Source organism: Emys orbicularis, chromosome 2 (genome assembly GCF_028017835.1).
Source record: "Emys orbicularis isolate rEmyOrb1 chromosome 2, rEmyOrb1.hap1, whole genome shotgun sequence".
NCBI lineage: Eukaryota > Metazoa > Chordata > Testudines > Emydidae > Emys > Emys orbicularis.
Window position 1 is genome coordinate 106,130,842 of NC_088684.1, and position 23,617 is coordinate 106,154,458.

Sequence of the window (23,617 nt, forward strand, 5' to 3'; positions counted from 1 at the left end):
CCTTCCCCCAAGCCCCCACCCTTAACCTGCCTCTTCTTCCCTCCCTTCCCCCTTTACTACGCATGCCGCGTCCTCACTCCTCCCCCCCCCCTCCTCTTCCTCCTGCCTGCGGCAATCAGCTGGCTTGCAGCGTTCAGGAGGGAGGGGGAGAGGAGCGAGGACACGGCGCGAAGGCTCCCACCCTCCTACCCATGGCAATCAGCTGGCTTGGGGCGTTCGGAAGGGAGGGGGAGCCTGCATGTCGAGACCTCGCTCCTCCCCCCTCCCTCCTAAATGCCGCAAGCCAGCTGATGGCCGCGGGCAGGAGGCGGGGGAAGACTCTTATCCGCGGGGTCTGCCAGCAGGCAAGAGGCGCTGGGGGGGGGGGGGGGGGACACGTAGGGGAGCTGATAGGGGGGCTGCCAGCTGTGGACAAAGCATGCAGCCAAACGACATTATAGCGAAGCATTGCACAACTTTAAATGGAGCATGTTCTGTAATTGAGCAGGGACACAAGATCGAAACAATTTAAGCGAGAGGATGTTAAGTGGGGAGTTACTGTATCTAAGCATGCCTTCGATTACAGTGTCAGAACTCAATCTTTCCAAAATGGATAGATGTGCACGTGTCCCTGTTCAATAAGGGCATGAAACGGCCGGCTAAAGCTAAGTCTTGAAGACACATCTGGAGATGAAGACCTAGGCATGGTACAATATTTGGGTTTCCTTTTAAATCAAAGGACTCAAGTAGTACGTTGGCACAAGATTCTGTGCCACACCCCCAAGCTGTGCAATACTGAACTTGCAGCCCAGGGAGAGAGAAGGCTAAGGGGACTTTTAAACCATTTTTGCACCCTCCCATTCCTGTGATGTTCCAGGTACTAGAGAAGCCCCTGGTGTAACTTTGAGGAGACAGACCCCCCCCCCCCCCCAGGCCTGCCTAGGTTACAGCAGTCTCCTCAGACAGCCCTATGGGCCACATTGCTGTGGTCTTTCCCCCAGCATGCTCCTCCAACCTCTGGCCTTCCCCCATACCATGGCTTTTGAGGGGGAGGCAGCCTTATGGCCATCTCCACCATTCCTGTGACGGGGAAGTCATGTAGAGGAGACTTTAGGGTCCTTGTACACTACTCTGACCCTTTTATACCACCCAGCAGGGTGGAGTGTCTCACCCTTAGTGCGTGTATATCCCCTTCCCAGGCCTTAGTTTGTTTTAGACCTTTGAGATCACAAGAACCTCTGGCGTAGGGATCGTTTCCTCTATGTATGTGCAGTCCCCATCCCTCCGTGACCATTGGATGCTACTGCAATGTGATTTCTAGCACTAATAAAGGATTGGACAACCCAGGGCTCTGAAGACTTAATAAATGTGAAGATTTTACCTTGTCTTTGTATAAAAACCCTGAGCAGCGGGTTTGCACTCGAAACAGCCTTGAAGAAGTTATCATCATTATTAATAGGAAGAAGGTCCCCATGAACATCAGCATATCCAATCATCACCTCCATGCTGGATATGTGGTGGATGTGAAGAACGAGCTTGTAGAAGTCTTCAAACTTTCCTGGCTTGTAACGATCCAGAGAGAATCTTCGGAATTCTGCCCCAAACTACAATGGGAAACAGAAAGGACGTGAGTGGACGATGCTACAATTAAATAATCAGGTTGTGCGCAATTTAATAGAGCATTTGCTGTTTTCCTCTCCCCTACACTGAACATGGCTGGCCTGTGTCCTTCCAAGTCTACAGTTCCCAGATTATACTCTTGTAACAGGATTTGTATTATGCTAGAACAGACTACTTTGTAAAAATGTTATCCCTAGTACGAATCAATGCTTATTTACAAGCTTCTTAAAGGGTCAGTTTAAAAAAAAAAAAAGGGGGGGGGTATTTTTTGTAAAAAAAAAAAATGGTACATTTCAACTAGAGCTAATAAAGCAAGATTCCGCTAGAACTGACATTTGAGTTCAACTGTTCAATAGCAGTGTCTCTGGTGTCCCTAAAATTACTCTTCTCAAACCAAAGTAGAGAAACATTCTTCATATCCAACTTCAAAAATAGCTAATCGGCTGACTGAAGTCATTTAAAAAAAAATCCACAAAAAGAACAGGAGTACTTGTGGCACCTTAGAGACTAATAAGTTTGTTAGTCTCTAAGGTGCCACAAGTACTCCTGTTCTTTTTGCAGATACAGACTAACACGGCTGCTACTCTGAAACCTTAAAAAAAATCCTTGACATTTCCCCATCAACAGCACAATGAACCTTAAAAAAAAAAAAAAAAAAAAAAAAGCCCACACAAGACATTTAGAGATGTGTTGTACAGAGTACAGTCTTTCATTAAAAAGGGACAACATCAATTTCTACATGCTCTATAGCAGGGGTTCTCAAACTGGGGGTTGGGACCCTCATGGGGTCGCGAGGTTATTACATGGGGGAGGTCAGCCTCCACTCCAAACCCGGCTTTGCCTCCAGCATTTATAATGGTGGTAAATATATAAAAGTGTTTTTAATTTGGGGGGGAATGAGGGGAGGGTCGCACTCAGAGGCTTGCTATGTGAAAGGGGTCACCAGTCAGAAGTTTGAGAACCACTGCTCTATAGTTTCTTGGTATTCAAGTCCCAGGAGTAAAAGTTCTTCAGATTCCAAGTGAGTGGTTATAGGTTTTTGAATTCTGCCACTCCATTAAATCAATTTTTATGGCTGGCTAAAGAGCTACAATTTTTGTGAGATATACAAAGTTTCACATGTTCTCACTCTGATCCACAGCAGCAGTTGAAAGGAATACTGTTAATTTAAGTTTGACCCAAAACAATTGCATAAAGAACAGCTGTTAGAACACTTAAAACCCCAACAGAAAATTTTCCACACTTGCTTCCTAAATACCAATGAAAACAATTCTTACACAAATAAATACTCCCGGCAGTGTCAGAAATGAAGACATTGTTAAGAACATAAAAGGGGAACTGACCAAATAAAAGTGAAACTAGTCTCACTGATTGTGGAAACTGGAATCCAATATACTTTCACTTTTACTAATCTATGGGGCTGTTACATAGTTTAAAAAATTCTAAGTGGGAGTCTTACACTTGTCCCTGCACATTGGGTAAAGGGGCCGGAGTGGCATGAAGGGGTTTAAAAGAGCCATATCCAGCTGGCAAAAATTCCTCAGAGCCTGAACTGCAGACTGCCTTCAGAGGACTCCTCACAAGCCCTGGTGTAGAGGGTGTCCTCCAGCAGGAAGGTCGTGGCCACAGCATGAGGATATTCCAGTCAGTTTTACTGCCCCTGGGCAGCTGGTTACAGGCTGCTATAACTTGTGCAGTCCTACAGAACTAAGTTTACACTGGCAGACATTCTGGCTCGTGAACCAGTTCAGGATTGGGCAGGCACAAGGGAGGCTTAAGCAACCTTAGCCTCCCTTCCCCTGCAAATTCAGTATTACCCCCCCTTAGAGGTGCAGCACAGAATCTCACTCCCTATGTTGTAAAGTTGAGAGTCACTATCCCTTATGGAATTCAATTGAGAATGATACCTTTGTTAGAATTTTTAGTCCAATCTCTAGAATTCTAAACTAGGATTTCATTTTCCACTAAATTTTATGTGGGGAGGAGGGGAGAAGGGGAAAGGGTTGTGTTTTTTTGTTTTTAAGAGTAATTTCTTGGTTTCATCACTATTAAAATTCTATTGGATTTTTCCACAAGGATTTAGATACCAGCATAGTGCTATTGCATTCAATGTTTAGAGAGAGGCCAAATGGATGTCCTGGTATAGAAGACAACTTAAGTTGAAGCTGTAAGCATTAATGATCACTTCAGCCCCAGTTGCAGACAGGGCTTTGGAGCTGTGCTCCAGCTCGAGGCAAAAAACCTGCAGCTCCACTGCTCCAGAGCTGCTCCGCGCTCCAGCTCCGGGCTTCGCTCCAAAGCCCTGGTTGCAGATTCATCCCTTCTCTGCCACCCCAAGAAATGTCTGACAGAGCCCTAAGGATTTACCCTCATCTTACCTCCCGTTGCCCGCTAGGCCCACTGAAACCAGCCTCTCTTTTTGTAACATAGGTTGATCAGTAAAGCTGGCCAGAGGACAATTCCATTTCACAGCAACTTCCAAAGTTTCCAAATGTTTCTGTTCCCCACTGGAACAAATACAAAACTTTTCTAATATTTTTGCATAAGTGAAATTGTGTCAAAACGCTGGGTTTCAGATCAAAACCTGAGCTTTTCAATTGGGGAAGGAGTGTGTGAGCACGTATGTAGCCTGGTGGGTAGGGCACCGCCTGGGATGTGGGAGATCCACATTCAAATCCCTGCTCTGCCTGACTGAGCAGAGCTCTTCATCCGTGATCACTCTGAATCAGACAGAACAGAGATTGAACCTAGTCTTCCAATATCCCAGGCCAGTGCCCTAACCACTAAGCTAAGGAGAGAGAAGGGGTAAGCAGGTGTCTCCCCTCCCCTCCCTTCCTTCCGGACAAAAACTCTGTTGAAATCAACATGTTTCCTTGAAACATTTTGGCTTCACCAAAACAGCACAGTTCAATTAGACTTCACTTTCATTTTTTGAAACTGTGTCTCCAGGCTTCTAACAGAGTATGGTAAAACAGACACTAAAGAAAGCATCTGCCCATTTTAATTCTGTAGGTATTAAAAGGAGCCTCAACCCTGAACTTTGGGGGAAGTTTTGATCTGCACTCAAACTCAGGCCCATCTCGAATAAGTCAAGGTTTTTCAGTCAAGTTTCTTTTTGACTATTACTGTAAACCAGAATCAGTCAGTACAGGCTCAAAAAACACCCATTAAAGCAGGGGTCTCAAACTCAATTTACCTTAGGGCCAGTGCCGGTCCTCAAATCCTCCCAGCGGGCCAATAATGTCACTGAAGATGGCGTTCACGCCACCTCCCAGCCCGTTTCCCACCCTTTTCCCTCGCACCCTTGGCCTCATGCCACCCCGGCTGACTCTGCCCGGAGACTAGTGACGCTGCCTCCATGGCTGACTCTGCCCAGCAACTAATGATGGTTTCTCTGTCCCTCTCCCCCAGCCAATGGGAACTGCGGGGGGCAGCGCCTGCAGCAGACAACCAGCAGCGTGGCTGCATGGGTCTCTCTGCCACAGCTCTGCCGGCAACAGCAGGGATAGGGAACCGCTTGCAGGGAGCCGAGCTGCCTGAGGTGAATGACACATTGCCGAGTGCAATCTCTGGGAGGGTCCCAAGCAGGGCCACCCCAACCCATACGCAAAGTACCCAGCTGCGTGGGGCACCGAATTTCCTTGTGCCCTGCGCAGCTATGTATTGCTCCAGCCCCTGCCCCACCTCTTCCCCATGGCCCCCGCTCTGCCTCAGCCCCACCTCTTCCCACCCCTGCTCTGCCCCCACTCCACCCCTTCCCCAAAGCCTCCGCCCCTGCCGTGCCCCAGCCCCAGCCCCACTCCACCCCTTCCCCAAAGCCTCTGCCCCAGCCCCACCCCACCCCCAAAGCCCCCACCCCTGCTCCGCCCCAGCCCCACCCCCAAAGCTCCCACCCCTGCTCCGCCCCAGCCCCAGCGCTCCCACCCCTGCTCCACCCCAGCCCCAGCCCACCCCCAAAGCTCCCACTCCTGCTCCGCCCCAGCCCCACCTCTTCCCGCCCCTGCTCCACCCCAACCCCGCCCCCACTCCCCTGAGGACTGCAGCAGGGCCAGGCCTGCACTCACTGGTGGCAGGAAGTGCAGCAATCCGGCCCCATTCGCACCGCCGATGAGTGCTGGGGGTGGTGGTTCCCCCTTGCCCCCCAAAGACCTGGTCCTCCCACCGCCCCTCCCCCACAGTGGGGCTGCGTAGGGCCCCAGAATAGCTAGGGACGGCCCTGGTCCCAGGAGCAGCAGGATGGAGAAACGTTGGGGGGAGGGGCATGTGAATCTCTCCTGCCTGCTCCCCTCCCGCCCCCCGCTTTGGCCAGCAGCCATGAGGGCCGGATGAAATAACTTTTTAAAAAGTTTCCGCGGGCTGCAGTGGGGAGGTTCTCGGGGCCGCAGATGGCCCACGGGCCGGGACTTTGAGACCCCTGCATTAAAGGGTCCTCCTCTACCCCATACACAATTTGTTCTTCAAAAATCCAAGAATTCTTTTTGTTTAATTAAATGAAGTTCCTGGTTAAGACAACTTGCTCTGTGCAAGTCACTCCAACCCAAACGTCTTTGTTCTATAGTTAAGACAGCCCAATGATAACATTAATGCAGGTATGAAATAATATTGTTGATCCTGAAGCAGTGGAAATGATTAACTTTGGTTGGGATTGTGCTCCTAAATTACTTAAGTGCTTTTGAAAAATCCTGTCCTTTGATCATGGCCTAGCCCTGATGCTAATTTAAATGCTTATTTAGTCCAAATACAACAACAAATTAAGCCGCTTGTTTATAATATGAACAGCTGGGTCTAATTTAGATTTCAATTCAGACTACCCATCCAAATGCACAAAAGCCAAAACAAAGTAGACCCAATTTCAATGGAGTCAAAACTGCTGTTCAAACTTTCCAAGTTTGAGTGAGTGGCATGTTACTTCCACTGACACGTAGTTTAAAATGTTACTCATTTGTATTAACCTGCATTAGAATGAGTACATGGCAGTGTTTTTAGTGGAAAGAAGTTGATTACACATTCTTTTCTGCTAGATTCAGATAAGTATTACATGCCACCAGTTTAGGTGGAACTGAGTACTGACACATTAAACTCAAGTGACAAGACTAAAACATTTTCCAATTGCAATTAAAGTTAGCCACACCTTCTATTCCACAAATTCAGGATTATTTGAATCTAAAAAATAGTAGCGACAGACCAACATACTGTTGATTAAGTGCCAATTGATCCAAATTTGTTTCACTATTACTTGTTAGGCACCATGTACATTTATGGTGCTATACAGATAAACACAGATTTCCTACTCTAAACAGATTACAATCTAAGGTCATGATCCCACAAACTGATCCACCCATGTAGATCTTTATGCATATGCAAAGCCCCGCTGATTTCAATGGAACATCAAGCAGGTATAAGAGTCCACTCTCATGGACCCAATTGGAGAATCAGGGGCATCAGGTGACTGATCCCACTGAAGTCAAAGAGATTACTCACATGAGGTAGTAACAGAACTACTGACATAAGCATGTGAGAAACAAGGTGGGTAAGGCAATATCATTTATTGGACCAACTACTGTTGGTGAAAGAAGTACACAGAGCTCTTCTTCAGGCAGCTGGATGTAGCTCGCAAGCTTGTCTCTTTCACCAACAGAAGTTGGTCCAATAAAAGACATTCCCTCGCCCACCTGGTCTCTCATGCACTGGGACCAACACGGCTACAACTACACTGCAGTAAGTGTAAGTCTAAATTAAGACAAGAACACCATAAGGGGATGCTGCAGGAAGGAGTAAGAGAAGGGAAGTTGCTGGGGAGAAGAACAAGTTTTAAGAGGTAATGAAGGGTTTGGTTGTTTTTTTTTTTTTTTTTTTTTTAAAGGTTGGTGGTAGATATTATAGTAATTTGGTAGATTAAGTTACACTGGGATATACAAAGACTACAGCACTATTGCCAATGGGTTCCTTTCAGAGAAAAAAGCTTCCGCAAATGATAGACTATTCATCCTCCCTAATGAAGCTGATAAACAGTATCACCGTAATAATAGATTTCACAGTAGCACACAACTTGAACAATCAGTACTTCATTGTATTCAACCATGAAGACTTTTTCTAGATAGCCTCCCCTTTCCCTGTGTATCTTCCAGGAACTCGAATTCTAACTGTTTTTAAAGATAGCAAAGCAGATAGTTCAAGATGACTAAGATAAAAGTAAATGTTAGAGTTAGCACATCAGACAAAGAGAAACGAGAACTGAGACTCCACTGAGAGCCACCACCAGAACAATCCTTCGTTAGAGAAAACTAATCTACTTATTAGAATGTTAGTTTATTGAACAATGAATTACAGTAGTGTACTTTGACCTACTTACCTAATGCATATATTCCAACTGATATTGCAGAAGTTGAAGTGGGAGGAGGAACAAAGGGGATTAAAGATAATTTAGTCTGACAGGGCTACCAATGACTAACAAAACAGAGAGAATTGCAAATGTTTGCTTTTCAAACAATGTATCCTGTCCTAAGATCCTTCTAAAGATCAGCCAGCCATTAGCTTGACTATTTGCAATTACAAACAGCAAAAAGTACCCAAACTAAGCTACATAGGAACTCTGGTATATTTCCATAATAAAGGAATGCCAAGAACAATAAAATAACCACCAAAGTGGAAAAGGCCAAGAGCTCTGAAAATATATGTGTAGTTTATGGACAGAGCAATGAAAGCTCTGTTTCTGACTCACAGCTTCTTGACCCAACCGTAGGCTATTTCTCACCATGATCAACATAGGCTGCAAAAGCAAGCAACCAACCCCAACACAAACACACATATACTAGTTTAAAATGTTCCATTCAAAATATTTATGGGAGAGTGAAAAAATGAAGCACTAAGTGCTATTTCCCTGCCTGACCTTAAAAGTTTATTGCTAGCTGTGAGTTTGGACAATTCTCTCTAATAAGACTTATAACCCCTTCAAAGACCAACATTTAGCAATAAACATGAATTACGTTAACCGCCTACTTCTCATGAAGCAGGATCTCAGATCCAGGTTGTTCTTCTTTCTGTGTTTCAGTTAACGCTGTACGCTCCACAGACAACAGCTATCAGTCAGTGATGGCCTAATTCTGCTCCCATTAAAGTCAACGGGAGTTTTATTGTGGACTTCAACAGGAGTCTGCTCCCATTGAGTTTAATGGGGGCAGAAGCTGGCCATCACTGAGCATTCTTAAGTCCTAGTCTTACACATATCAGAAATTAGTCCAGAGTTCAGTTTTTAAATATGCTGAACTTCACATTACCAACAGTAATGAATAGGCCCCTAAATGGTATGTGTGCCATGATGGGCATCATCTCTCCATGTCAAGAGAAACAGAAGAGTAACAACGTAAAGGGTTATTTTTTAAACTATGTTCCATTCTACAAATGTTCAGAATGCTGCTTCATTCCTTAATGGCCACCTGCAATGGTGACTCTCAAATGCTATGGTGGAACTAATCCTTTAGCTCAAGCAGTCATGGCTCATGCTTTTGGAGGCAGCATGGCTTAGTACACAGGGCCCTACAGTCACTCAGAGTCAGGAGGCTGGGTTCTATTTCCAGCTCTGCCCCTAAGCTGCTGGATGACCCTGGTAAGTCACTGCACCTGTTTCCTTTCCCAAGTCTGTCTATTTAGGCTGTATGCTCGTCAAGGCAGGGCCAGTCTCACTGTGTCTGTGTGCAGTGCCTACGACAATGGGGCCCCCAAACTTCTTTGGTTCCTTCTAGGAGCTACTGACATACTAACATATTGAAATACAAAGCCACTCCGCTCCCATCTACACACAAAATATTTAAGAAGTTTTCCTTCTCCCCCCATCCCTACAAACAGTAGAAATACCAGGCCTTCACTTCCCTCTTTACCAGAGGACCTGAAGAATAAGGTCACATAAGGTACTTGAACTCCAGCTCTGTCGGCCTTCAGCTGAGCAAGGAAAGAATGCTGAGAAGACTGACTTTTCCCCTTCCTCCCTTCCTGGGAGCGCTTCTCTAGCTCTAACTCCCCAAACAGAATAAATGAACATAAACTTACACAAAAATCAAAACAAAAACAAGACACCACACCCCTACCACATGCTCTACGTGGCCAAGTCTCCTTAATTTTCTTCTTATTTGACTTAACGCTGGAAGGTACGCAGATACCATGGTGACGGATACAGCATGGGAATATAAATAAGGAGACTGGCTATCTTCATATGTGCAAATTTTTAGTCTGAGTATTTAAACTATGCAAATGCATAGTCTAAGTTGATCGTGTAGAAGTGGCAGCTTCATCCAAATCATTAATTGTGGCCATAAAAATCTATTACCTAATAAATTACACTTACCATATTGTGGAGCTAGTGGCAAAAATCAGCTTTCAGCAAATGGATATTTAGTGGATCGAGTGGGAGGGGCTAACAATTTTGTAGTGTCTAGTAACCAGTCTGGTAGAAATTAAATAAAATACAATTGGGGACTGGGTAAAGCCAAACCTAATGTATACTGAGACCACTGCCTATCATGCTGACCAATACTGTCTCACTGTTTACTTGTACTCCCCCCATCTGTGTGTATCCATCTGTCGTCTTCTACTTAGACTGCAAGCTCTTTGGGGGCAGGGACTGTATTTCTGATTTATGTTTGTTCAGCGCCTAGCACAACAGAGTCCTGAGCCATGACTGGGACTCTTAGGCACAATACATAATAAATAAATAATTTACACTGAACGAAAAAATAGTTCTAGTTATTGTTGCATCAAGGTGGAATGTAGGCCCTGCCCACACCAGAAGTTCAACTCAGCTTTTGTAACCAGTTGACAAATACAGTCTGAGTTGTGTTCTCATAGCAGCTCCCCTCTGTCTCTTTCAAGGGTGGCTGAACTAAGCCCAGAAAGCACTGAAACAAACAGTCAGGCAATACAAGCATGAACAGCTATGCCACACTACTTCAGTGTGGAACAGAGCAGCAGGAGGACATGCTCACAGCATGGTGCAAGAAGCATGTGGGGCGATACACTCTAGAAGTCTTGCTACACAGACAGCTCTGATGAAGAGGGCCATACATGGTTAGTGTTTTATCACCAATGCTGAACGCAAATAAAAGCCAGTTCACCAAACCAATCACAGGAAAGCAACCAAACGAGCTTAAGCCTCAAGCAGCAGACAGACACTTAACTGCCGTTTACTAACAGAGATTGAACCATGTGGATATAAGCCACCTTTACAGCCAACCATGCCATTTGGGGCATAGGCGCCGACTTCCCCGCTGCCCGGTGGGTGCTTGACCCTCCCCCACCCCTGGCCCTGCCCCAGTCCCACCCCTTCCCCAAAGTCCCCACCCTCTTCCCTCCCCCATTCTAGTTTTTCTCCGTGGGTGCTCCGTCGGCGCCTATGACTTGGGGTATGTCTTCACTACACAGCTAACCGAGGTGATTGGCACCCAGGCCTGAGCACCAGAATAAGCTTAGCCTGAGTGTGAAGGTTGCCTCTTACAGGTGTATCTGGGAGCGTAGCCCATGGTTCTTTGTGCTGAGATGTTTTAGGATTCTTTCCTAGTCAATTGCAAGGGAACTTGTCTGTCCTTTAGGGGTGAGGGGAATTGTGGGAAGGCACTGGTGGAGTCTGCATCCTCATTGCAAAATGGGTGGGATTCAGCCTGACCTAAAGTGAAGCCTGGACTCTAATCCACCCTTGGCCCCCCAGCTATCGCAGCTAGCCAGACTTAAAGCATCTTCAAACCTGGATCAGAGGTTTTTCTGTGTGGATGGTAGGGAGATTTGAGCTAAAACCCAGGTGAGAGCCTGCAATGAAGACACACCCTAACTGGTTACAAACTCAATTAAACCCTCTTTTACACTCTACCAGAGCCTTTCCTTTTTAATCCTATGTTTATAGCACAAACAACTATCAGAGTCATTTGAGGCTCACATCTGACCAAACCTGACTGGTAATTGGGAACAACTGTGTAGGGTGGAAGCAGGAGAGATGTCTTGAGGCAGGATGGCTATGGGATCTGAGTGCCACACCCACCTTCTCTTACACATTCCTAACTTACTAAGTGAGCCTGAAGAAATTCTGCTGGGATCAGCTTTAACCCTGTATTCTGAGGTTTGCATTCAGTCAGGGGTAGTGAGCATGGAAGGTCCATTTTGTCTTTAGCCTTGTTGTCCTTAATTATATTCCTAGGGCAGAATTTACATTTTTGTTTTTTAACCACAGGCTAGACGTGAGAGAGACAGATCAAGTCTGTTAAAGAGGAATTACAAGGGACCACTGAGGACGGCAAGTGTTAATTGCATGCATGAAACAAATTATCTTTGGGGCCTGTGCAGAAGAAGAGCCCTTGCATAGCTTGAAAGCTTGTCTCTGTCACCAAAAGAAGTTCGTCCAATAGAAGACATTACCTCACCCACCTTATGTCTCCAATATCCTGGGACCAACACGGCAACAACAACACTGAACTCCCTCTGCCAGGCAAAACTTCCATCAATTTCAGTAAAAAGAACAGGAGTACTTGTGGCACCTTAGAGACTAACAAATTTATTAGAGCATAAGCTTTCATGGGCTACAGCCCACTTCTTCGGATGCATCCGAAGAAGTGGGCTGTAGCCCATGAAAGCTTATGCTCTAATAAATTTGTTAGTCTCTAAGGTGCCACAAATACTCCTGTTCTTTTTGCGGATACTGACTAACACGGCTGCTACTCTGAAACCTATCAATTTCAGTGGCAGTTTTAACTGAATTACTGCAGCCTTCAGTTCTATTTAGGCTGTAAGCAAGTTCTCAATATTAGTTTTCAGGGGCATTCTTAAAAGTCCCGCCGTTGAAGGTCCTCACTAAAGAGGTTTGTGCCAGTGTTGCAGGAAGGAGACCAGAGACTAAAAAAAGATGAATAGTGATATGCAAGAACATCACCGGATTGGGTCCTAGATAGATGCTAGTAGGTTTAGTCTTCTAGCCCAGTGGTTCTCAACTTTTCTAGACTACTGTACCCCTTTCAGGAGACTGATTTGTCTTGCATACCAAGTTTCACCTCACTTAAAAACTACTTGCTTACAAAATCAGACATAAAAAAACAAAAGTGTCACAGCGCACTATTACTGAAAAATTGCTTTTTTCCTCATTTTATCACAGAATTATAAAATAAATTGCAACCCACCCCCCCAGGTTGAGAAACATTGATATAATACAAAGAGCAGAATTATAAACAAGTTATTGTGTGTATAAGGGCTGGTCTACACTGGGGGGGAGGGGTCGATGTAAGATACGCAACTTCAGCTACGCTATTCCCGTAGCTGAAGTCGACGTATCTTATTTCGACTTACCTCGGGTCCTCATGGCGCAGGATCGACGGCCACGGCTCCCCCGTCGACTCCGCTACCGCCGCTCGCCCTGGTGGAGTTCTGGAATTGACGGGAGCACGTTCGGGGATCGATATATTGCGTCTAGACGAGACGCGATATATCGATCCCCGATAGATCGATTACTACCCGCCGATTCGGACGTACCCTGAGATTTAGTTTGTACTGACTTTGCTAGTGTTTTTCACGTAGCCCGTTGTACAACTAGGCAAATATCTAGATGAGTGGACGTACCTCCTGGAAGCCCTCTGCGTAAGGGTACATATACCCCTGGTTGAGAACCACTGTTCTAGCCAATGGGTATCTGGCAACATTTGCAGAAACTGTATTTAACATGGTAACCACATAAATAACAAGGTGCTGCCTTCATCAGCAAAAGGTTGGCACATGGCCATCTTCCAGCAACTAAATTTTCCAATATGTACTTTCCAGTGTAGTCAGGACCCCATAGTAGTTTGTCTAAACAATATGGCAGGTACTCCATCACACATCCTGGGACAGGACATCCCAGAGCATGTTGCCTCATGTGCATTTCCTGCAGGCACCAGCTGCCCAAGGTCTCCCAGAAAAAACAGTTACACAGCCCGGGGGTTTCTGTGGTGTAAGAAACGCTGCTGCATGGACAATTCAACTGTGCTTGCTGGAGCCAGGTCACAGAAGCGGATCATGACCCAATTACAAACATCACTGTACTTGGTGCTGCCCCCATCGTAGACCCTGTACATGCGAGGAAGATGGAATCTTAACAAATCTTTCAGAGTAGGAAAGGTTTGAAAGCTTGAGCTCCTTAAAGTTTTCCACAGAGTGGGTTATGGGTAAATGAATGGGACGGTGAAAGGAGAGAAGATGCAAGACATTTCTTCCCTCCGCCATCATCCTCAAATAAGTCTGTCAAACATATTTCTTTCCCTCCATCCTCCACTGAACCTGTTGCAGATGTACTGTATTTATCATTTGCTGAGTGGAATCCCTTGTCCATTGATGCTCTCCATTTAGCTCAACAATTACTTGGCATTTTGCTGCTGCCAAGACTACAGGATCTAAAACAACTGACTGATTAATGCATAAGTTTCATAGATATGACCACTTAAAGGAACCTTCCCAGGATCAGAATGAATGCTTACAATAAAACGGAGAAGACATTACCCTATTTGCTTGGCACTGATAGCGTAGTAGGTGCTGTATAATACACAAAGACAGATAGTACCTGCCCTGAAGTACTCAAGTGTTTTTGGGGGACAAGCCTATTGAACCAGTTACATAAACTGCTATTTCAGCTCACATGAAAGATTAATCTTTACATGCCAAGTGTGTTTTTTGTTTTTGTTTGACTCTGCAACTGGCTTTTGTGGAAATCCAGAAATAAAATACAGCTAATCCAGAATGACTGAAGTCAATCTTGCTTTGGCATTCTGTCTTAATTTAAGATGGCAGCAACATATTGTGGTTTTCTCCAAGACTCTACTACATTTGGTTTGGATACAATCACTTCTGTTTGGAAACTTAGAACAAGAAGTTAAATGTATTCTTAGTCACATTATTTTTGACAGAGTTCATTTTAGTTTGACTCTAGTTACCAGAGATGTGATCGGACTTCAGGAAGAATTCCAAAACATTGCATAAAATCTGTGTTAACATCCTGGAGGTTCAAAGCATCACATTTTTAGTAGTGTACCTGAATATTGATTTAAAAAGGTAAAGCTTATTCTTTTAAAGACCAAGATTTTCAAGGCGCTCTCAACTGTAGAAGGACATTATAATCTAGTATAGGCTGAGCACCCACAGAAAAAAATAATAATAATAATAGTGGGTGCTCACCACCCACCAGCCACAGCTGTTTGGCAGCCACCCGATGAGCTAATCAGGGGCACTGCCAAAGATCTAATCGGTAGCTGCTGCCAAACAGCTGTTTGGCTGGGGGAGGGGCTTGTGGCAGGCAGAAAGCGGTGGGCACTTTGGGGGAGGGGGTGGAGCAACTTCCTCCCCCACCAGGAAAACTAGAAGTCAGCACCTATGTAATCTAGGATCAAGGTACAATCGATCAATCAGGCTACTGAGCATTGACCAGCACCAATTTACATACCTATCTTGCTCCCGTGGAAGTCAAAAGGGAGTAAGAGCAGTCCTCTAACATTTTCATTCTCTTTAAAGGGGACTGGTAAAGACAAATTTGTTTTTACTGGAATGCTAAAGGTTGTAAGAGAATACTACATTATAGACCTGCAAAAAAAAAAAAAAAAAAAGGTGTGTGTTTAATTTCAAAATGCTTATGTGGGCACATCATATTTCAGTTGCTAAGGTGTTTGTACAGTAGTAACACTGATTTTTTGCAGCTGAGTGTCTTTTGCACAGGCACACGTTCCCATAACAAGCAGCAATGTTAGCAGGACAAACCACAAGCTGTCTGAGTGTTTCTCCACCCTAGCAATTGTTTTTAATAGGGCAGAATTGCTGGAGGACTATTTGACTTCTGCACGTGTCAGAGATCCAAAACATGCTCTTTAATCCACAGTGTTCATTGTGCAGGAGAAGAGCACTGTTTCTAAAGAGCTGTGCTCTGTATCGGAAAGCCTGACTCGGTATCATGAGCTTTATTTTTTGTGCACTGGACACATCAGAATGTCAATCTTAGAAGCATATTAAAAATCTAATTACCACCTTTGATAGAACACCTAATAACTGAATATTGGATTTGGATGAAGTGGAATAGTAGATATAACATAAATAGACCTACTGTATTTATTACTATTTAAATTTTATGATTGCCTGTAATAAGTGTGACTGTTTATTGTAGCAGGATGTTAGTCAGGATTGGGTTTTAATAAAAAGGTCAATCAACTTGACAAAACAGAACATTGTCACTTTTCCTCATATTGTTAGTAACTTGTCATTGCACCTGACTGCAGTGCTGTTTGCAAGGGGGTGTTATCACATCCCTAACCATAATTTTAAAAATAGTTTCATTTTCTGATAAGAGGATTTGGCAATTAAGCATCTCCTGAAGAGGTTTTTCTTTTACAGTCACTTCAAAAAACAAACAAAACCAAAACACACAAAGTGAATCTATATCCACTCAAGAAAGATTGAAGACCCTTCTCCAGTTACTTTTCTGCTTGTACCTCTAGTCAAGAGGAAATAAGGTAAGGCTATGGCTACACTACAACTTAAATTGATATAAATTATGTTGCTCAGGGGGGTGAATTAGCCAACCCCCGGAGCGACATCACACTAGCGTTTAAGTTGAGAATGCTATGTCAGCGGGAGAGCTTCTCCCACCGACATAGCTACCGCCACTCATTGATTAAGCCAACACTTAGGCCTGGTCTACACTTGCGGGGGGGGGGGGGGGGAGGAGAGGAGGAGGGAATTGATCTAAGATACGCAACTTCAGGTACGGGAATAGCATAGCTGAAGTCGACGTATCTTAGATCGAATTAAAATTACTTACTTCGCTTCCTCGCGGCATGCCGCGGCTCCCCCGTCGACTCTGCTTCCGCCTCTCGCCGACCTGGAGTTCGGCAGTCGACGGGAGAGCGATCAGGGATCGATGTATCGCGTCTACACTACACGTGATGAATCGATCCCCGATAGAGCGATCCCTACCCGCCGATCCGGCAGGTAGTGTAGACGTACCCTTAGAGTGGCTACACTAGAGAGCTTGCAGCTGTGCCGCTGTATCAGTGCAGCTGTAAGCTCTCTAGTGTAGCCATAGCCTTGGTGTGTGAGGATGATACACGTCTCTGACTCTTTTAAACAGAATCTGACAAGAGACAAACTTAAAGTATTATAAATCTTAAAAACAGAACCTTCAAGAGTGACAACTGAGTCAAGTAACTTCCTTCAGGTTATTACAGACATTTTAAAAACTTACAATATTCCAGAATGTCCTGCTGGATGGAAAAGAAATGGAGTCTCCATACGTATCCTGCCATTTAGGCCCGCATTTGAGAAATTGTGAAAATTATTGAAAAAAATCCAAACAAAATTTTCTTATTCAGTTTTGGAACAAAACAAAACAAAACCCCAACAACCTCTTATTTTAAGAAGTTGTAAGTTTTCACTCTTTAAGTGGTAATAGTGAATGAATATCTCATGGTGGATGTAGGTATTTCTCTCCAAAAGTTTGTTTTGTTTCTAGAGCATCATAGCTATGCACAGGGTTTCACACAAGACGAAGATAATAGGTCTAGTGCTTGGGGGGATTTTTAAATCTGAATGGAGAGGAAATGCATTAAGAGTAAGGTGTATATTTGTTTTCTAAGATGGGATCTACCAGCAAGCTGGAGTTTTTAAAAACTTAGGGAAGAGGTGGGGGGGGGGCGAGTGGGGGGAAAAAAGTCCTTTTAGAATTATTTCCAGAAGCCAGTAATCTGAGACAGCATCTTCAAAAGGGAAAAGGATATTCTGCTTGCTACCAACTGACAGAGGAGTGGCTATAGAATGCTAGCTGCAGGAGAGAATAGTAGTTATGATCTGGTAAGATTACTTCAGATTATGAATTTGAAATTCCTGCCTAACCCTGGAGCTCAGTATCTACATCTGTAGCTCAAGATAAACTTCTATCTGCCTCAATAGGCTGTGGGTATTTTGGTTTTTATCCTCTAGAGAAAACCATAGAACAAAAACAAAACAAACAAACAAACAAACGGGTCAATAATGTATTAATACTTCCATATCTATCTGGGAACCTGTTAATATCTTCCCCTAAACAGGTTTCCCTTCCCCCGCTATCCCATCCAGCAACAGGATATAAAGCCCTTGCAAGTTTCTTTTGGGAGGTGTGGAGGAGAGAGAAGTCAGGAAGAACTATTAAAGATTTCAGCAATCAACCTCATCTGAGGATGCAAGTGTATAAAGACAGCTTGTTTTTTGTTTTGCCTTATTTAGCCTTTGAGAAGACATCAGATCACCATACCATGGCAAGCCACTTGCACTAGGAAATCAATTCTGACTTGTTTTATGAGTCCTTCACAGCATTCACAACATCATTCATTTTGTTAAGGGCTTTTAGCCAGAAAATCTATAGCTTTGAATATTCCCTGTGGATAAACATAGGATATTAAACATTCAGGGAATAAAGTGGCAGATGTTGAAAAATGCTCTGGGGCCAGATTCTCAGATGGCATAAGTCAGCATAGCACCACTGAAGTCAAAGGAGCTAAAATGAGTTACACCAGCTGAAAATCTGACCTTCTAGATTTCCCATGAAGCTTAGAGGTTGCCAACATTGGGAAGATGCATGGGTCTATTTTTTATATCAATATCAGAAATGAGTGATAAGGCAGGAATAGTGTCTGATAATCAGATCACTTGCTCTCAGGGGATATGAAGGATGTGAAGTGGGGCTCAAGACTGTTTGTTTCCTCAGAGGGCAACCATAGAAATAAGCAACTTTCTCCAGGGTTCGAGACCCTTTCTTTAGCGGTAACCTGAATCTGGAGTTAAACTTTAGATTAGTCTTAATTAGTCTGGAGCAATTCTGCCCTTAGTTTCAATCAGGACTAAATCTGAATCAAAGGTTGCAATATACTACATTGCTGGGTGTTTATATAAACAGATATCTGCTTCAGGATAGAAGGGGATGAGTCCAAAGGAAGCATAATTAAAGTTGTCAGCTGTCCCATGGCAATCTTTTTGGAGCTCCTACACATCTTGGTCAGTAAAAGCCAAAGAAAATGGTTTCAGGAACTTGCACAAAGGCACCTCCCTTCTGCTTACCTTCTCCATTAATAGATTCCACCCATCCAAGGTCTGCCACCAGGGAACTCCTGGATCCCAAACCAATTACACACTCTAGTGAAAGATACTGTACTGTACCCACCTGACTCTCTCTCTCTCTCTTTGACAGGCCATAACATTAGAAGATAGCTAAGAAAACAGGAGTTCTCATACTCAACTTTCTAGTTCTCAGACAGGTTTTTGACAAGCTTCATGCTTACAAAATAAAGGTGACTAGATTCTAAGTATTTAGAAGGCTGTCTCCACACAGCTGCCAGGAACAGTTGCATTGACTAGATGGTATTTAACTCATCTTTTTTAACCATAAGAGTCCAGTCAAACCAAACCGGAGAGTAGCTGGTATTTCCAGGCAGGTCAGAGGAACTGTCATACCAGGACAAACCAACCTAGCCTGGTATCCCATCTCCAACAACTGTGAATCATAGATGATTCACTGAAAGGTAGAAAAGTCTGCAGAAATGTAAAGTACCTTTCCTGGTGTGTAATATTATATGTTGGGAAACAGTTTCTTCTTGACCCTGGCTCATCAACTTACCCCTGAAGTATCAGAATTAGCTACCTCATTCTAATATACCTAAGAGCTCTTTAAAAAATATAAGAGGAACTTATTTCAACAGTGACCTTGCTACAAAAACTAATCACAAGAACTTGCTACATAATTAACACATAGGCTAGGTCTACACTACAGCGGGGGTCCGACCTAAGATACGCAACTTCAGCTACGTGAATAACGTAGCTGAAGTTGCGTATTTTAGGTCGGCTTACCTGGCTGTGAGGACGGGGGAAAGTCGACCGCTGCCGCGCTGCCGCCGACTCCGCTGCCGCCTCTTGCCGTGGTGGATTTCCGGAGTCGACGGCAGAGCGATCAGGGATCGATTTTATCGCGTCTTCACTAGACGCGGTAAGTCGATCCCCGATAGACCGATTGCTACCCGCCGGATCGGCGGGTAGTGAAGACAAGCCCATAGTGTTACTACAAACAATGGATAACAGTTGGACTAATGCATCATTAAGGCTGACAATTTAAACACACAAAAGTTAGGAAATTCAAGAGTTAAGGTTTCCATCATAACATTAACCCAGATGCATTGCATGTGTAGTATTTTGGATCACTTATGGATGTATATATATATCAGGGTTTTGTTTGTTTGTTTGTTTTGGGGGGGGAGGGGAGGGGAGGGGGGTTTGTCTGACATTTAAAGATTCTACCTTAAGAATGAAGTAATGTGTTTTTCTGCATTTCATTTCCTTGGCTTAAAAATAACCTCTTGACATCAGCAGTGAGACCCCTCCCCCCCACCTCATCCCCAACCTTTAAAGCCCTCCTCCCACACAAATATTCTCACTATATCTACCCCCCTCTCCAGAAATCTACAATCATTAAACCACACATGCAAGTATTAGACGAACTGGTGGGATAAATCTGGAGGGTTTCTGCAGCTGAGAAAGAGGCTGTCAGGTGCTTACTAGTAGTGAGATTTAAAAAAAAAAAAAAAAAAAAAAAAACCACAGAAAATAAACATGGAAGACTAGGTTACTGCATATTACAATGGAGAGAGTTGGAGCATTAGCTTGGCCAATCTGCAGATGTTAGACATGTGTTTAACAGTAGAAGGCTTGGTTTGAAAATGTGGGTCAAGTGCACTGCTTAATTACCAAGTCATACATACATTCATCTCACTGGGTCTGCAGGGTTTCTTGGGGTACGCTGGGTGGGCAGAGCACTTCTGAATAAATTATGCTTTCACAGCAAGCACACCTGGAAATAGACTGCCAGGATAAGGAGATAGACAAAAAAGTTTTCCAAGCCTGCTAACACCCTTCCAATGCTACCATACAGGTTGGAGGGTAGAAAATAAAGTGTTCTAAACCTTCATTTGAGATGTCACCTCCAAAATCATAAATACCTCAGAAATTAAGGCAGCGTCTCAGCTCAACCCAGCCCCACAGGCAACCATTACACATTTTGTACTTTCTCAAGGGCAGAGGTAGTGCTGTCTGAATTAAATCAAACTGTCCCATTAACACCAACTGTGGTAGATGAAGAGACCAGGACACATAACCAGGTTTACCACCATCTTAACCTTAGTGGTTTTTCAGTGAATCTGGAATGCTGCATAAAGTTTTACAAGACACTAATTTTATTCCTTATATTTTTTCCAGACTTGCATTGTGACTCGTCACTGAGGACGAGTCACATGATATGAACTTTTAAAATCAGATTGCTAGAGTTTTAAATATATATTTATATTTATTTATTTCAATATTTAAGTACTAAACATTTTTTCACTCAAAAGTGCCTGGCAGGATTTTGATCAAGTTTTGAACAGAAACAAACTCACCTCTTCTTGCTGAGACTAAATGGTAGGCATTTCAACCCCAAAGGATTGTTTGAGAAATTTACAGACACTTGAAAACAGGATTTTAAAAGCTGGATAGCCAACTCAAGCTTCGACATAGCTGCTTTGCAACATTCTAATTTTGTGTGCTATGGTCTTCTAATTTAGAATTCATTCTCTAACAATAATATTTAGCATTTATATAGAACCCATAGATATCGAAGTGGTTTATAATGGTGTGTGCGTATTATCCCCATTTTACAGATGGGGAAATTGAGGCACCGGCATTGAGACTTATCCAAAGTCACATAGCATGTCAATGGGAGTACTGGGAATAGAAGCCAGTTTTCTTACTTCAATTGAACACCTAGTGGTAGCTCAGACCCTTTAGACTAGCAAACAGGGCCACAGTACTGGGAGTGTATTTGGCATCATGCACAAGACAGGAACTTAAAAAGATCCCACTGAAATCATTTTGTTTGTTTTTTTGGGGCTCTGTTAATTTACTACTATTACTTGGGAACCGGAAGCATTTGGAATTCTGCCTCACTTCTCTCAGCATATATTTAAGATGTTTGTAATTTATGGCTCATTACAAACACACGCCCTGTCTTTGGTCAGGCTTGGTCCTAAAGCAAGACAGGCAGGCTCACTCAAGTTCAATATTCCATAGGAGACTCTTCAGAAAGCCATCAAGCTCTCTCTCACACACACACACTAATAGATCAAGATGCACTTAGCCAGGGTCTCATCTTTGTAAAAGAAGGATCACCAGACAAAGTACTTTTAGCAGGATCCTTAGGAGCTGAGCCTTCCTCCCAACAAAGAGAGAAGAAATTCACTAGATAATCAGATGATTACAAAAACCCAAACAAGTTTAAACAGGATTACAGAGTTGAAGACGTGCAACAAACATTACAGCACTGACTCAGGCTGAGATCTGTACGTGAGCCTGAAAACTTGAGACCAAAAGTTGATTAGCCGTTCCGAAGGTAAAGGGGGAGGTGGGACTGAATTCAGATTTAATTCATCGGGGGGGGGGGGGAAGAGAGAGAGAAAAAGACAGGCTGAGGTTTTCCTCTTTTCACAGCTACATTTACCAAATTCCACAACTTCCGAACAGGTCTATAAAGCGAGACAATGGGTCGTTTTTTCTTATTAAAAACAAACAAACAAAAACAAAAAACCATCTTCCAAACGTTGTGCTCTTTCTTGATTCAGACTGAAGCAACGAAAGATCAAGTTTAAACCGAGTGGGTTCTAAAGCTGCAGCATCACCCCCACCCCCCCTTCGGGATTAAGACGAGATTGATTGAACTAACGGGCTTTCACCCCATTAAAAACCTCGGCTTTTGTGTAAACAGCCCATCGCAGCTGGGGGGAAGGGGGGGTGCAGTTACTGACTCACACCGAGCCAAAAACGTGCAACCCAAAATAAAGAGTTTACACTGGCCACAAAACTTGCCCGGCGAAGTCCTCCTCATGACAAGTGCCCTAGATCTCCAGACAAGCTGCTGTGTGAGTCCTTGCTCATTGGGGATACAGGGATAAGGGGGGAGGCGGGGGGAAGAGAGATGAACGTCCCTACCTTTCCAGCTCAATCCAGGCGGAAAAAAAATATGAACGCTAGAGAGTTTGAGCCATGTGATCGCAGCTACATACCGAACGCAGCTCAGCCTTTTTAAAAGTTGCCACCAGGAACAACCTCTATCCTTTGCTGCAACTTAGAAAATATTTTCAATCGCAAAGAGGGGGAAGGGAGATAAGTGTGGGGGGGTCTCCATTCATTTGCAAAAGAATCCGGGGGAAGAGGGGGGAGGAAAGCACCGGGCTGCTTCCAGATTGTGTCCAGCCGCAGTCTCCTTACCTTACTCTTCACTTCCACCGCGCTGCAATCGAAATACCGCAGAGTCTGAGATTTATTAAAACTCCGATTCATCTTCTCGGTCCCCAGTTTACCCCCCCTTCCTCCTCCTCTTCGCCCTCGCTCAACAAGGGCTGCAGGATCCGCTGCCTCCGACTGTGGGAAAGTTTCCCCGGGCTACGTGTTGTTGCCGCTGCTCCGACCCTGGAATGTATCTTTCTTTGGAACGTTCAGCCGCCGGAGGTTCTTTTACTTTGTCCCAACGCTCGAATCAGAGCGCCCGCCCAGCTCGTTCTCCGGGCTTCTGTTTGTAACAATCGCTCCTCCAACAGAGCTCGCAACGCGCCCGTGACTCAATGAGAGGAGGTGGCACGTACTAGACCCCGCCTCTGGCGAACCTCCCCCTTCCATCCTCGCCTCTTTCAATTCCCGGAGAGAAAAGCTCCTCCCGCTCCAGAGGGTGTGCTTTCTGGGCTGTGATTGGCTACTGAAATCCCTAGTTAGTTAGGGGAAGTCGCACAAAAGAGTGGGAGCTGTGGACAGAAGTAACTACGGAGTCCGCGTATTAGAGAAGGATGCAAACCAAAACGCGGGTGGCCAGATATTCCCTCCTCTCCTCCCCCTCCCGCAGATTTGGAGAAGTTTGCATACAAATCTGATCGTTGTGGTGCAAACCCATCTCTGTGTAATGTATTTACAAATGATAAGGGAAACTACTAAC

At 44.3% G+C, this 23,617-nt stretch overlaps 1 protein-coding gene across 1 annotated transcript in view; it reads right to left on the bottom strand.

Moving 5' to 3' along the window:
• The window catches only part of PARD6G (par-6 family cell polarity regulator gamma), a 100,364-nt gene extending 77,385 nt beyond the window's left edge, over nt 1-22,979 (bottom strand). The window contains exons 1-2 of the mRNA XM_065399636.1: nt 22,900-22,979; nt 1,361-1,583 (exon numbers count right to left, since the gene is read on the bottom strand). Of these exons, the coding sequence (XP_065255708.1) occupies nt 1,361-1,583; nt 22,900-22,971 (295 nt within the window). The 5' untranslated portion in view covers nt 22,972-22,979. The remainder of the gene's footprint in view (nt 1-1,360; nt 1,584-22,899) is intronic.
• Nucleotides 22,980-23,617: the final 638 nt, after the last annotated feature.